General features: G+C 39.2%; 1 protein-coding gene across 1 annotated transcript; it reads right to left on the reverse strand.

Annotated features, from left to right (window-relative positions):
* Positions 1-322: 322 nt before the first annotated feature.
* Positions 323-10,988, reverse strand: alx1 (ALX homeobox 1). The gene is made up of 4 exons (XM_007903776.2): positions 10,705-10,988; positions 5,258-5,562; positions 2,066-2,194; positions 323-834 (listed from the first exon to the last, which is right to left on the reverse strand). Exons 1-4 carry the CDS (start codon positions 10,934-10,936, stop codon positions 514-516), a joined length of 987 nt encoding a protein of 328 aa, XP_007901967.1. The 5' UTR covers positions 10,937-10,988; the 3' UTR covers positions 323-513.
* Between the last annotated feature and the right edge of the window lie 4,649 nt (positions 10,989-15,637).

A 15,637-nucleotide genomic window follows, 5' to 3' on the forward strand; every position in this document is an offset into this window, starting at 1 on the left:
CAGAGGGGAAATTATGAAAGAAAATGGAGCAATCGGTTGTGTCAAAGGCAACAGAGATCAAAAAGGACAGCAAACCCCAATTACCGACAGATAGGATGTCATAAGTGACTTTAACCAGGGCAGTCTCAGTATTGTGGGCAGATCGAAGGCAAGGTTTGGATTACCTCGAGTAGGGAATGGGAATGGTCGGAACAGAATTGGGAGATGGTGACGCATTCCCATACTTACAGGGGCAGACATTGTCTAGTTTCTGAAAAAATTCTAATCCAAGGCACCAAGACATGATGTACAGTATCCTATTTAAGAATCCATTTCTGTTGAGGAGTTTCAGTTCTGGGTTCTCTCTATTCTAAACAAAGTTGCCAAGCACAAAATGACCTGCACATTACTCTCATCCATGTGGTTATGATGATTTTCTGTTTGCAGGTGTATGTAGCAGCTTATTTTCCCCCAAAACAAGGCACAGGAACAATGTCGACGGATGGTTTGTCTCATGTTTTCACTGAGCTCCAATTACATGGCCCAAGATATGTTAGCAGTGTGTTCCTTGGCTTTCATTCGAAGAACAGCGATACTTGATGATCTCCGTTCGCACTCGGGCCTCGCCTCAAATGCATGTCCGTCGGGTGAGCCCGAATGTGCAGAGTCATTGAAGAGGTTGTTCAGAGCAACTTGACTGAACTGATTTTGATGATTAGACATCCCCATGTAGGCACTGCCATTTCTGTGAGAGTGTGGATAGGGCGTCATACAGGGAGATGTTTCGCGTGGTAAAACACAAGATGAAACCGATGAGGCTGTGGAGTTATTTCCTGCCCACAAACTGTTCTGCAGCTGAAAAAAAGAGAGACAAGTGCATAAATCCATCCATTCTCTATCTAGTTATTCTATCAAAATACTGATGCTATCTCAATATCAAATCATTGCATTTCTCAAATATTTCACTTCAACATGTTACAGTAAACCATTTACAGCATCATTTGCCAACAATAAAGCCAACAGTTTATTGAAAACCCTGTAGAAACCACAGCTTTCAGGAATTCATTCCTCTATCCCATTGCAGTTGAAATCTTTTAAGCTGCATAAGAATCACAGTGGAGATGGAAACATTGTACTGACGAAACATTTTAATTATATGAAGAGTTTTGCTTAGAAGGATTCCATTTAACAAGAACTGGAAATTGATTTTGTGCATTTGGTTCTCAATCCTGAACAGTTTAGTTTTATAGAACTAAATGTAAATTGATGTGTATCTGCAACTTCACCTTTCCTTTTGCAGATATTAGAAATGACAGACCAAAATCGGATGCCTCGAACATAGAAAGAATGCTAGGCAGCATTGTTATCACATTATCAATAAATGTTGAGATTAATGTGCATCTCTGCAAGCACTGCATGAGATGCTCATCTGTTTGCTGAGGAGCATATGAATCACATGATAAGAAAACAAGCTTTGTTCAGTGTGAAACATTTTTAGGTTGTGTGAAGCAGAGGAAGGCGTCAATTGCATTAATTGTAATTTAGTCCAGTTGATTATATCTCATGAATAATATAACTTTCATAACTACATTTGCCAAATGATACCAGATGAACAGCTTGACGCTGTAGTGGGAAGGTGGTGGGGTGGGTATTCTGGAAGAATGATAACAATGGGCAATTGGGCCTTCCTCATTCAAACCTCTCTCATGAGTCCATGGATGTGATCTAATATCCATTAAATAACATAGGACGGGAGGTCAGCAACGAGCCATACATAACCACATCTCCTACGTCACAGGGGAACTTACATTATAGGGAAACTTGTTTGATATTCTTCATATATCTGTATCCAGACTGAACGTATACTGTATTTCATTTTGTTTTGATAACTGCAATATAGAGACAATCTGCTTTTATTCCTTTTCATTTTATCCCCTTACTCTGGACATCCTCCTGACATGAAAGGCACTATACAAATGTAATTTATTGTTGCTGTTGCTCACTAGCTATGCAACCAAGCCACTTCTCGATGTATGGTAGTCTACATCTACCAGCTACATACTCATTTGTGTGATTATCCACCTACCTGTGAGTAACTCTCTGTCCTGGGTAAAAGAGAAACATCATAAGAGGTTGCAAAGTGGCTCCTGGCTTGTTGTAATTGTCCATAACGCTCCCTCTTTCTCCATTTTGCTCTTCTGTTTTGAAACCAAACCTACACAGAAATAAAACATGTTTCTGAATAGGCAGCTAGTGATTGATTACTAAAGGTATTCATCAATATGTTGTTGTAACTCTACTATAAATGAATTTCATGCACTTGAACAATCTGTGCTCAGAGAAACCATCTCAATCCAGGTTCCCAAAGAGCTGGTGAATTATCTAAGATGGCACTACCTTAAATCTCACCTAGTTTGTAGTCACAGGAGCTGACACAGCTCCAGGTTCATTCTTTAAGCAAGAATTTACTGCTTCCACATTATCGATCATTTCCTCTGTATATTTCTCAGTTTTGACAATTAATCTGAACCAGACAAACATGATTGCTTGTTCTTGACTCCATTCCTGCATTATTTATAAGAGAATTGACAAAGAGAGCTATAGACACTACTTTCAGAAAGCTGGCACAGGCATAGCAGGCTGAATGGCCTCCTCTTGGGTTTAAACATTCTTTGATAAGATATTAATAATCCTTGCATTGAAACAACTCAAAGTGCTTCCCAGAGTTTACTGCAGAGAGTAAAGATTGTGCATTCTGCAGGTGCAAACCAAATAAAAGCAGAAAACAGAACAATAATGTTTTTAAACCTTGTACATGTTCACATTTATTCTATAAAAATGTATTTCCATTTTAAAATGTTCGTTATTAATCTGAACAACTATTCAATGGTTTAGTGGGAGCCTTTGCAAGTATCCAATCATTTACCTACCTTTGAACATTGAAAGGATAATCAATCACTGATGCGTTTGCAGAACCAGTTGTATGGAATGGAGATGATAAAGTGTAAGCAGTGGAAAGACAATTTCCAGCTCAAACAAACAAAATGAATGCGTTACTGACAATATATATGCATCATTGAAAGAATTAACTTGGGAACACCTGTATATTGAGCGAAGAATGTGGGGGTTTCCAGGTCAGCATATTTTAGCGATTAATTTCACTTTAGACCATGACAAGCACTGTCATAAAATAACATTTATTACACACGCCTACCGATTTATTCATGGATTAACTGCATTCACGCAAACAAGAACCACAGAATGGTTCAGAGCATGGGGAATGTGTAATACATCTGCATAGACTGATAATGAGTGGAATATTACTTGCTTAACAGTACAAAGGGCCAGTAACTGGTTGACTCATCTGATGCAAACGAGAGTATATTTGAACATTATATAAAGTTTAGTAGAACCGCCACATTGTGCTTCACCCATCAGTCGAGCACTTCTGACTATCTTTGTTTATTCAGATCCTAATAGCAACGTTTATCACTTAGAATGGTAGCACTTGTAAAGATGTCAGGAGAGACATACTGTTGACTCTCTACTACGTGCCAGTGTAAGGCAGGAGAGTGATATTTTTGCTAATTGTTACCAGGACACTTATTCTGTTGTAAATGCTATGATAACAGTAACCGGGGAACTTCGAATTATAGATCTTACAGGTTTGCAGTTTTAAACAAACGTGGAGAAAAGTGGAACCCGAAAATAATATTCATCAAAATATTGGCCCCTTGAAAGCAATTGGGTTGAATGTTGCGATGCCAGTTTGCATTCCACCACTAACGCATTCAAGATTATGGAGTGTGGGATTTGCTTCAGAAAAACGGATTCAAAAAGCGGGGAAACAAATGCTGCCCATCCACGATACCATTTGCATATTATGCTGCGTGTTATTGTCTCTATTGTATTCTGGTTTTTATTCTGTAAAAGCTCGAGTGATCCACTTTTTGGTTAAAACTGAAGTAAAACCGGTAATATCCTGTTCTTTCAATATGTTTATCTTGTGTCCAAAAACATGTATTTAGATCACGGAATTCTATTTTCTGGAAGTTGCAGATCATTTTCAAACCTAAAAATACTGGCCCCAAGAAATAATTTCAAGTGGTGCAATTGCAAGCTTCCACACCATGTTTCCAGTATACTGAGACCAACAGCAAACCTTCAGCATCAAACTCACCATTCCCCAATAATATAGGAATGCGATTAGAGCAGGAAGCTCTAATAGGGAATGAGAATAGGAATAGGGAATGAGATTAGAGGCAATGGAAGAGATAGCACCAGGAGGCATATAACAGCAGTTTTTATGGTGGACACTGTTCAGGATTCTAACCATAATTTGTATCAATAATATGAATAGTACATGAATCAGGCCGCACTATGATATATTTCATATTCGAATGATTACTTGATCAAACAGACCCCACGGCTGACATGAACAATTATTATTTATTTCGTTTAAAAAAAGTTTATCATATAGAATAGATATATCATGTCAAACGTGGTGACTAAATTGTTGGGTTATCTTTGCCCCAAATAATTTGAAAATAATTTGAATTTAAGTTAATGTCACCCCAGTGTAAATATTATTTTAATGCCACGAATATTTCTGCGCAAAAGTGTTCAAAATGCACATAATGTGTTTATGTTTTGTAAAAAAAAACTGAGTTCCAGTTTCTATGAGTTCATAAATGCAATTGTTTTAAGCGAAAGAAAAACAAACCTTTATCACACAAAAACAATGATGCGGGTGTTTATGATTGGCATTCTGTAAAAATCTAGTGCAGTTTGTAAAAATGTTGATATGTTAGCAGAATAACATCTATTCAACTATGTGCAGTCCTCTGCGTGTGACTTTATACGTTGAAGTTTTTAATGTATTTTTTCTTAAGACCTCCACATTGGATTTTGGTCTGGAATATAGAGATGCTCCAATAAGGAAATGGTGACTCTTTGGGTAACTATAAAGTTGACACGTTTACCCGTAGGATCTCTATTCCATTTCAATCTACTTCTGGGGCGGAATTCCTTGGGATTTCCAATGTTAGAAAGCTTGCATTTTAGACTCCTACTGTCTGACCAAAAACTCCCATGTGCAGAAAAGATATTTAAAGAAGTTGGTTCTGCTTTCAGGGGTCGCATTTGCTCCCATCGCAAGTTCCGCCTCATCGTTGCGGTCGGAACCCATTCCATCGCACGGATTATTTCCCTTATTGCTGTGGAAAAATAAAGGGGTTTAACTGGTTCAACGAGCAGAGTGTGTGAGCTGTTTATTTACCTGCACTCTGGCCTCGGTGAGCTCTGTGCGCAGAGCCAGCTGTTCCCGGGCATACACATCTGGGTAGTGGGTTTTCTGGAACACCTTCTCCAGCTCCTCCAGCTGTAAACTGGTGAAAGTGGTCCTGTTCCTTCGCTTCTTTGTACTGGAGACATTCGAGTCGCTCTTGTCAGCTGTCTGATCCATACCGTGTTTCTCCTCCAGCCCTTTGGGAGGAGAAACCTTCATGTTGCAATAGTTTTCGATGGGTCTTGACAGGTCCGTGCACAGAGGCTGACCCATTGGTTTGGAAACCCCATAATTTACTGGACATGAAAGAAAATGGTTAGATATTTGAGACAGGATGCACCCACGAGAGAGAGAGAGAGAGAGAGAGAGAGAGAAAAGTTGCCAACCACATCCTATAGCTGCTTTACTGCCTGGCACAAACGTTTTTAATTGATTAACTGATATCAAACGTGCCTAAAGCAGCTCGGTACAATCCTTCTAAATGTAAGAAGAGAAATTAAACCTGTGTGTCTTGCATATTGGTGAAACAACGCGTGTAAGAAAGAACACATTTGGATTCGTATGGCTTGAGGTCACGTTGAAACGTCTCAGAACACTTTATAACAGTTTACTGTGTCCTCTGATGGTTTTGTAGGTGTCGAAGCGACTGAACTGGTATTTAGCTTGAAGTGGGGACACTAAAGCATTTGAATTAGATACAGCCAATTTTAATTGACTGATTTTTTTATATTTAGTTCAATGCAAATCTTAGCCTGCAAACTTTCCACTGACACCGATACTAAAAGCAAATGAAACCTTTTCTGGAATGACAAAATGTCTCTGCAAACCAAATACGTTTGAGCCTATTTGCAGTTTAGTACAAGTTTTAATAGCAGCAAATTACAATGCACCCAACCTGACTTACAGCGCTTCACATGTAAAGTAGAAAACATCATACACTGCGATGTTATGAGAGAGGGAGAGTGAGATACTATCTGTTGAAGGGATAGATACTATCTGATGCTATGAAAGAACAGATACCATCTGATTAGTAATCTTTACTGCAGTTGGGAATAATAATGAAAAATTAGTGACAAGATTAACTAAGATGGTTATATTTCCACTCTTCTAACCTGGAAAGCAACAGATTCCTTGTCTTGGGGAACAAGTTCTTAACTACAAGCAAAGACCAAATGCATTTTACAACATTGAAAACATTTTTCTGACAGTTTATACTATTGTGTTTTGTAACATCAGTGCATAATCATTGCCTTTTCCCTGTTGCCATGTCGACGATTGCCTTTATATCAGTGTGCAGGCAACAGTGAAAGCAATTTTATCTGTACCAGTAATGACCAATGTTGCAGTTAAGTAACGCATACAATCGGTATGTAAGCATGAAACTGGTATATTTGCTGGAATGTTTAATCTGTCAGTGAACACGCAGGTCAACCGTGAAATGAAATGCTAAAATGTGTTCCTGATCAAACTTTGTACTTCTATTCTTCCTTTGTTCCTTCACGAGTTCGAGGAAAACTGGAATTTCAGATATGCAGCTGCTCTGGGACATTTTATGGATGAAGGAATTGAAATCTAAAACACCATCAATAAGTCTAACATCAGTTATAATTTATATTTGCCGAAAAAATTCAGACCAGAAAGAGAGACAAGGCACGGGGTGAATTTTACAATATCGTGTTTCCCTAATATTACTGCTTCTGCCCCAAACACTTGTCAATGTTTTGGTTTAACTGATACGGTGCTTTCTGAACCCTCTGCTTTTGTCTTTCCTTAGGCAGAAAGATTCCGTGTGTGCATAAGTTTTATCGTGTTCTCATACCGCTCAAAGGCAAACTGTTTTTAATTCCCCCCAAATAGGCATCAGTCAAACAACCTCCCCAATATTCTTCAATATAATCGATGTGAAATTCTTTATTTGAGAATGACTTTATTGATAAATACATTTGGAATATTATTGAAATATAATATTTTGCCAAGGATATGATTGTTATTGCTCTATGTTGGCAGATGGGGACAATAGGAAGTTATCCACAGTCAAAGAAGAATGAGGCCTTTTCGGAAAGTACAGAGACTGTACTTGTCTCTCACAATTTGTGGACATACCGTATTTCGCTTCCAACGGGCACTTTTCTGCACCTCTGGGTTTTTTTTCTGCACCTATAACTGTGCATCACCACAGCATGAAGATCTTTCTTTTATATTAAAAAAAATTGCTGCACATCATATTCGTGCCGTTATGTCTTTTGTGTGATGTAGATCCAGTGACCAGACAAGAGATTGGATGAACATACATAGAACATACAATGAACATCTTACAAGCGGGAATGGGGCATTCAATTGTGAAGGCCCTCATCACAGTATAAAGGCAATTGCGTTCTTATACAGAACTGATACAGAGGTTCAGTTGATTTCATGTGGGATAAAACTAGAATCAGGTTTAAATCGCTCATGGCCTGTGTTTGTCCCTGGATCCAAATCCCAAGCTAAATGCAGGATGATGATAAAATGTTGTCAAGAGTTGAGACTTGCTGAATAGGATGATTATGGTGACAGTGTCTGCCAGCAGAGTCATTTTTTTTGTAACTCCAGTTTTCAGGATCCGATTCCTTCTAAAGTGTGTTGGCAAATTAAAAAGTGATATGGAGGCAAATCTTGATATGATCGAAATAAACCTGGATCGAAAGGGTGGGCAATCTGTTTGAGGCGTTGCCTTGAATTTGAAATTTGAAACGGTATCGTGGAATTTCTTTTAAAAAAAAGTTGCTGTTAAAGGGAATTGGGGTTTATCTCGGGGGGGGATGCCGACTAAGGGGGGAGTCACTGCAGTTTCCTTAAAAATGAATGCAAACACGAAAAGTAAAATCGTCTGTTTGATATTAAGGGGGGGAGGGAAAGCCCAGAAGGAATACGATCGCACTGTAAGAGAATAAAACACGTTAAGCTGTTGCAACATTTTCCAACCCTTACATTAGTGACAAATTTCGTTGTGCCCGCTTTTCCGTCAATATTATTGAGCAGATTCTGTTAAGGCGTTGTGATGTGATATATTGGCAATAACAATAGCAGTAGATGACATCCGATTATTTGCTTAACCTAACCTGGAACCTTAGCTTTTATAGTATTTGTCCGGTGCGGAAAACTGCTGAAAAGATTCACTTGAAGGCGATTATAACTTTTGGACCTGAGTGTTGAATGTAATGTCACAGCGGTACCCACTTCTGTCCATCAAGTAAATCCACTAAATTTTCAAAAGAAGCGCAACCTTTTCTCACTTTTTTTTAAGGAAGCTTTACCGTAAGAGTGCAATTTCAAGATTTTGAAAAGAAAATTACGAAATGCAAAAATTGTGCTCCCCCGTAAGTTTGATTTGCATTCGTTCAGAATATTTCACATATCACATTGTGGCTGTAAAATGCCACTTTTTAGTGACTGAAACTTGCTCTTAGGTAAAGCATATTTACGTTGTACATAAAAATCAATAGTTCATTTCATGTATACCTTTATACATCCAGATATTTTATTCGTATCTTATTGCAGAACAAGTCGTATTCCACCCTTGAAGCATTTCTATAAAACGCGCAACATTTTTTTCACAAAAATCAATTGGTGTTTTTAAAATGGTCAAAGTAAGTTGCACAAACATTATATTTGTAGAGCAAATGCAACTTAACAATTTCCATGTACTTTGTTGCTTAAAACACATTAAATAGCCCATCATTCAGTTGACGGATTTGAAAATTTGTAACCAGCAGTACATAGCGATGCTTTGGTAAATGAACTGGAGCAAAGTTGAGCTTTTGTTTATAAAACAAACCGAGACCTTTTCCGATACTAACTGTACAAATTGACCGATGGAATGGGATTTGGAGATGCGGAGGTTTTTTCATATGCAAACTGTACAAATAGTGTGGGATTTGGGCATAATTATTATAACTGAATAACAACTTGCACCCGCATCGGGGATCCAAATATACCCAGGGTCCCGCCATCTGATTTTAAGGCTGTGTAACTATTTCTTTTCAAATCAATATGTTTGTCAGTTAAATCTAATTGCTGTGTAATCGGACGTCGACCCCTCCCCAAACAAACGCACGTTATGTGGCCACCTGCAGCATTGATTGGTTTTGAAAGCGAGTCACTTTTAAAGAAACTTCAATGTTTTTTTGCTCGTTAAAGTTAATCCAGAACAGATTGGTCTGCTACCAGCATCTGATCTGCCATCTACTTAGACACCCAGGCCCTAAACTAGCCATAAAATGGAAGCCCTGAAAAGCTCTGTGAATTGACAAGTCGATAAGAGTGTTCAAAGGGAGAGATTGCAGTGGTCTTTTGGGTGTTATCAGAATATGACAGACGTTTTTTTTGGGGGGGTGGTAAGGAGATAAATCATGAAATCTTTTGAATGGCGAATGGGAATCTTTTCCTGGCCTGGGCTAGGCTGGTTTCTCTTTTTCTATACAATATGTAGTAAAAAAAAACATACATGAATATGTCGAGCACAAAAAGAACTGTCCAGGTTCCAAGTGTTCGACTGTCCACGGAAATTACTGGGTTGTGTGAAACGCAGAGGTTACTATTTTGCACTATATTTCTCAGCTCAAATCCTCCCAGGAAATGATCTTTCTCTGATGCTGAAAGGGTATCTGATCCAGAGATTTAGGAATGAAGTCTAGTCTCCAAACTGCATCTGCCACATATCTGAAATCCCTTTTATTCATAAACAGTAACTTCACCCCAACCCATGTTGATTGAATCCCCCCCTGAAAATCCGCATTTGCACAGGATTTAAACATTGCGCCGTTTCGTTCCACGGCGATTTATAAACATTTGTAGCTGGAAATAGCATGTTTTTAATTGCAGTCGGATCCGAGTGTCAAAGGTGAAAAAAGAGGTTTGGCTAAACTTCACTGTCTGTGCAATTGATTATCGAAACGGCAATGATAAATGGTTTGTTATCGTAACGCATCGCTTTCTATTTGCTCAACAGACATTCGCTTCCCAATAACACATTTCTCCTATTTTGTCATTTCTGGTACTGTTCATGATGCACAAGGAAGTGTGAGTAAAGAACTCCTTCTACACACACCCTCTGTTAAGTAAAGCAGAACAACGTTATCCTTAAAAAAAGAAACCCTTTAAAAATATGTGTTGTGGATTTACCCACTGCGGTGAACGGCTTAACTCGCTGCAAAGTATGAAAGCGCAACGATGCTTTTAAACGGTGAGGGTTTGTACGAGTCATCAAATGGAACAACTAAGACTGCAGACCCCGACAGACTTAAATGCAGTCTCACAAATGTTTATTGAACGTGATTGGGTTTCCTGGCGATGTATCTGCGAAGCCAGGCTGCTGCTAAACTTTATATGCATAACAACCGATGCTGCCCTCCCATCGTAAAGCAACTTTAGTGTTGATACCGAGATCAGATACAACCTACCATTGGCACTTTCTCCGTGAAGAGTTGCTTTCCCAACGCTCTCGTGTTGCTCGCTGCTTTCCATATTGATGAAGGCTTGAATGCGTTTGGAAGAGTTCTTGCTATAGAACGGTCCTCCCTCCATGCTTTCCATAACTTGCTCCAGAGTCTCTCCTGCTCCCATGTAGTACTCATTCCCCTTCGACTGATGACCAGCCATCGAAAAATTCTCACTCGTAAATTCCATAATCATCTAAACACCAAATGATCAGATGGTTTTGCTGAGAGAAAGCAGACGCTGATTGTACTGTATTGGGAATCGGTTTGAACTTAAATGTAAACTGTCGATTGTCGTTGTGGATAAGGTTTCTGGAAACTGCTCTATATAGAGTAAAAGCAACAGGCATCTGACTGCAGCCTCCTCCTATCCTAATAAATATACAAATCCATGAGCAGTTCCCTCCACCCACAGGCCAACCCCTCGCAGCAAGGGAAAGACGTTGTTAAATTGCTCTGTGTATAGATATGCAAGTTTGACTTTTTTTTGCTTCATTTATCATAGTACCGTTTTATCTGTCACTATCTGTCTATTTATCAAGTATCCCATTTGTTTAATTTCTCTCTAAAAACAAATCACGGTTCTAAATCCGCTGCTATCTTGTCTGTTATATTTCGATAACAGTGTTGATTGCGCCTTTATAGTCCTCATCAGATTTCTGCTGTATCTGGGATGTCTGCGGTTTGTGGAGTGCTTTATTTACTTCGTTGTGTTTTGGAGGATTACTTTGTGCGTGTTTGTTTTGCCTTTGTTGTTGTTGTTGTTTTTGTTGTGAAGATCGTACATCTCTGTACAGACAAATGAAAAGTAAATACAATACAATTTACTATACATTTTATATAGCGCATTTCATGTCTCAAATCGCTTAAATACCTGTATTTGAAGATTTTAGTCTGTCGGTGTGTATCATAGGTGCTTGGAAACTCATTGCCAGTTAAAATGCTCGAAAAAGGTGAGCTGGTTTATAATAGTCATTAAGAATATTGAAAAAGCCTTTACCAACGCAATGTTTTTGTTTAGATAAACGTTCTTTTCCCACTTGGCTCCAGCAGAGAAACTCCAAAGGGAACCGTGAACTTTGTCAAAGTTGTAAATGCAATTTAATGAACCAGAGAAAGTTACCTGGACAGGACTATAAATTGGTATTTGTGTGTCTTAATTCCCACCCCTTTCAAAATATTGTGAGTAAAAGCTCATCATGTTCTGAACAGGAATGCTTCATACATGCTTCAGTGGATGGGCCATTCCCGAAGGCACTTTTTTTGTGGGCAAATCTGAAACTTGACAGCATATTTGCTGCAGTCCTGAGACTTGGCACAATGTTGATTGAAAAAGCTATTCTCTGACCCATGGAGTCGTGGAGCAAAGACTAGCGATTTGATGATGTATACACATCGCTCACTCAAACCGCAGCCTTGAATTCCATCTATTACCGCTCTCGACATGAGCCCAAACTGTATTTACTATAAATCTAACCTGCTTTTCCGCCATCAATCGATCGTTAAAACAAAGCACATCAAACGAGGACATTTCTCTCAAAACTGGGGGGGGAAAAAAACCGAGGTTAAGAAAGGTGCTCTAAATAATTTCACAAGGTTACATGTCAACTGGCAACAACGTGAAGATTGCTATCCAGTTAATAGCTGCTTCAAGTTGTACATCAACTTTTATTGACTATGTTACAGTTTTCCCAATAGAAAAACAGAAAACTAGACAGTTATTAAATGGAAACGGTCTTTTTGAAAGAAAAATCAGCAGCAAAAAAACAATCTAATGCTTCGCTTCCCCATATCCCCTTTCCGTTCCTTTTGAATGTGTCCAAAAAATTTTAAGCAGTGGTCCCTGTGCTGATTTTTATTTTGAAACAAATTGCACTTGGATTTCCTGATAAACCTCTACAGATTTTGCAAACGAAGCTAAAGGGATAATTGCTCATTTAAAGGGGCTTTGTCGTCAGGAGCGTTTTGGCTGCGATTCTCCCATCAAAGCAAAATTATTACTCTTTAATGATTCGCATCGCATATTTTGTTTTCATCAGCAGGTTACTTATAGTTAGCTGTTTCCCCCACCTCCACCACCTCGCCCCCACCCCCTCGTTAATTCATCCTCTCACTTTATTCTACAGCATGACCTATCATTCATAACTGAGGTATTAATTTATTGCACTGTTTGACATTTTAATCGTGGACTTTGCGCAGATGGTTTTGATTTATTTATTCTGTACCCCGTTTACTGGAATAATCACCGTTCAAAACTCTGAATAGTTTTTTTTTCGTACGCAGAAAAAAAAGAACAATCCATTTGGCTAACGTTTTGTGTGAGTGAGTGTTCGTGTTGGAATTATGTTCAGGGTTTTTTTGTGAAAAAAAATCTGTGTCTAGTTAAAACCTAAATGGGATGTAAGTGGAGATGTGTTCCTCCGAAACACATATTGATCACATGAATATAATCCATTTACATACTCCTTTAGATGAAACCACGTAAAGAATTTGAGACCCCTTTTACTGGGGAAAAAAAAGTGAGGCCGTGTGTTAACGTCTTTGCATTTAAATGCGTTTGTAATGAGGCTTAATAACAACTTCATATTTGACATAAAACAGCGAATATGAGAGAACGAGTCTTGGCAGTCCGACTGGATGTCTAGTGAGATAAGCACATTGGACAAGTTAAAACAAAAAAAAAGGAAAGAAACTCAAAAAAAACCTCCAGAGAAAAGTGCACGACATTTCTTGTGTAGCCTTCTGATCAGCGCAGTCTAAATCTACTTTGCTGATGCCCACTGTGAATTCCTAAACCATTTCTAGGGTTGAAGATTGTTGTTGCAATGCTCTCTAACTCGCCATCAGTGGCTCCATTAACCGGCGCTGATGCCAACGCACACAGTGAGCGTATAAGACACAAATCGCTTTGCTGGTTTTTATTGATGCAACATATCATGAGATCTTCCCCGAAGCTCAAGCTGTTAACGACGACCACGCACTTGGTGTACCTTTCACGTCGGGGTGTCGTCTCGTGGCGCTCACGGGATTTACCGTCAAGTGTAGTGACTGTGTGCTTTGTGCGCGAACACTTTGGCCTGAGCTTTGACCGTCTCTGGTGGACTTTCCTGGCGTTTTATTTGTTTAACGTTCGGGGTCCCAATGTGTTCATGAGCGAGGTAGCGTTCTCCAGCAATAGCTCGATGGATCGAGATCAATGTTCATCTCCACGGTCGCTTTATTATTATTATTATTATTATTATTTTTTCACGTGCATTTCGGTGCATTTTGCCAGTAAATCGACGTTGGGATTTTTGTTTAGTGGTGTTGCATGCAATCAATCGATGGTTGCTTTCGGATGATCACGAGGAGGATTATTTTTTTTGGCTCAGAGCAATATAAATCAGATCGAGAGAAATAGATAAAACGGGCAACACACACCAGAGTACATCCACCCGCAACCAATATTTAATCGTAAACCACTTTGATCGTATTCTCACGTTACATGGCTTGAGACGTGTAAATCAACAAGTCACTTTCTCACCAGACGAGTTGCACAGCAGTTCTGTTCTAATCCAGTCCTGTCTGTGTCAGGAACAAACCGAGACTTGGCAAAGATGTTGACACATCAGGACTGTGCCAGGAATTTGTTTGGATTATGTACGAGGTTTAGATTACATAATACCCACAAGTAGATGCAACACAGACAATAAAAAAAAAGGGGTGCAATTCGGGAGTGTGTTGTGTTTAATTCGCTGCGTCGCCGGAACGTTAAGAGGACCACTTGATGCACTGTTATAGGAACTCTTCAGTCCGCAGTTCAACCGTGAAAGATAATCCGAATCTGTCCTGCTTTTGGGAGGTTCCCCCCCCCCGACGATGGCAATGAACCAATTCCTGCATTTGTATCAATGGCCCTTCCTGTCATATGATGTGGTGCAGCTGAGAAACTCAGGCATTAAGGGTTATTGTTTGCCTCCCCCTCTCCTGCCACATCATGTAAAACCTGAGCAACATTTACAAACTGCAAGTGGACAAAAGGCTCCGATCAAACAACGGGATTTTATTTGTGATCTAAAACAAGTGATGTTGGGGTTACCAGATATAAAATAAGATTCGTTCTCTCGGATTATGATCTCCTAGAAATCCTCTTCCCTTGTTATGGCCTTTCACAGTCCATTTTTTCACCCCCCACTGCAAGTATCTCAATCCCCTCTATAAGCTCATGATTTTTAGCAACATGTTCTTTTCCATTCATAAGCGAATATTCTACACGTATTTTCCGCTGTTTCTTCCAACTTCGTATTTTAACCTCACCATTTGCAGATAGGATGGACAGCGTTACAAGAGCAGGGAACATATTCCAAGCTTCGTATGACTGTATATCGATGGGAGATCTTATACATAAAACAAGAAAACATCTAGTTTGACATAATATTCACATTTTCATTTAGTTGTCCTTGTTATAAAACTACAAATGGAACATTGCAAATGAATATTACCACTGAATGCCAGTCCCAATGCTGAGTTTTTTTTTTACACACATTTAATATACAATAGTATCTTATGTTCTTTTAACTCGAAGCCCTTCATTCCATTTTGTGGAACTCACTGATCGCCTGAAGCAGAGAGCTTATTTTTCGAACCTGGGCAGCTTGATATTTTCTTGCTTGTCAATTTCATCCCATTTTCCTTTCTCGAGGGCACAGACATTAGCTGGGATTGAGTTAGTTGGGCTCCGAGCAGCCTGAAGTCTCTAGGCCAAGTGGATAATCTACATGTGGAAGCCTTGACAGACTCCAGGCTACTTGGCGGTAGGGGTAGAGGGCACAACCGAGCTCAATGTCCACCCGTACATGCCCTTTCCAGCAGAGGGTTAATAGTGGAGATAAGGAGAGAGAATCCTTGCTGAATTTCC

This window comes from Callorhinchus milii, unplaced genomic scaffold (genome assembly GCF_018977255.1).
Source record: "Callorhinchus milii isolate IMCB2004 unplaced genomic scaffold, IMCB_Cmil_1.0 Scaffold5, whole genome shotgun sequence".
NCBI classification, from domain to species: Eukaryota; Metazoa; Chordata; class Chondrichthyes; order Chimaeriformes; family Callorhinchidae; genus Callorhinchus; species Callorhinchus milii.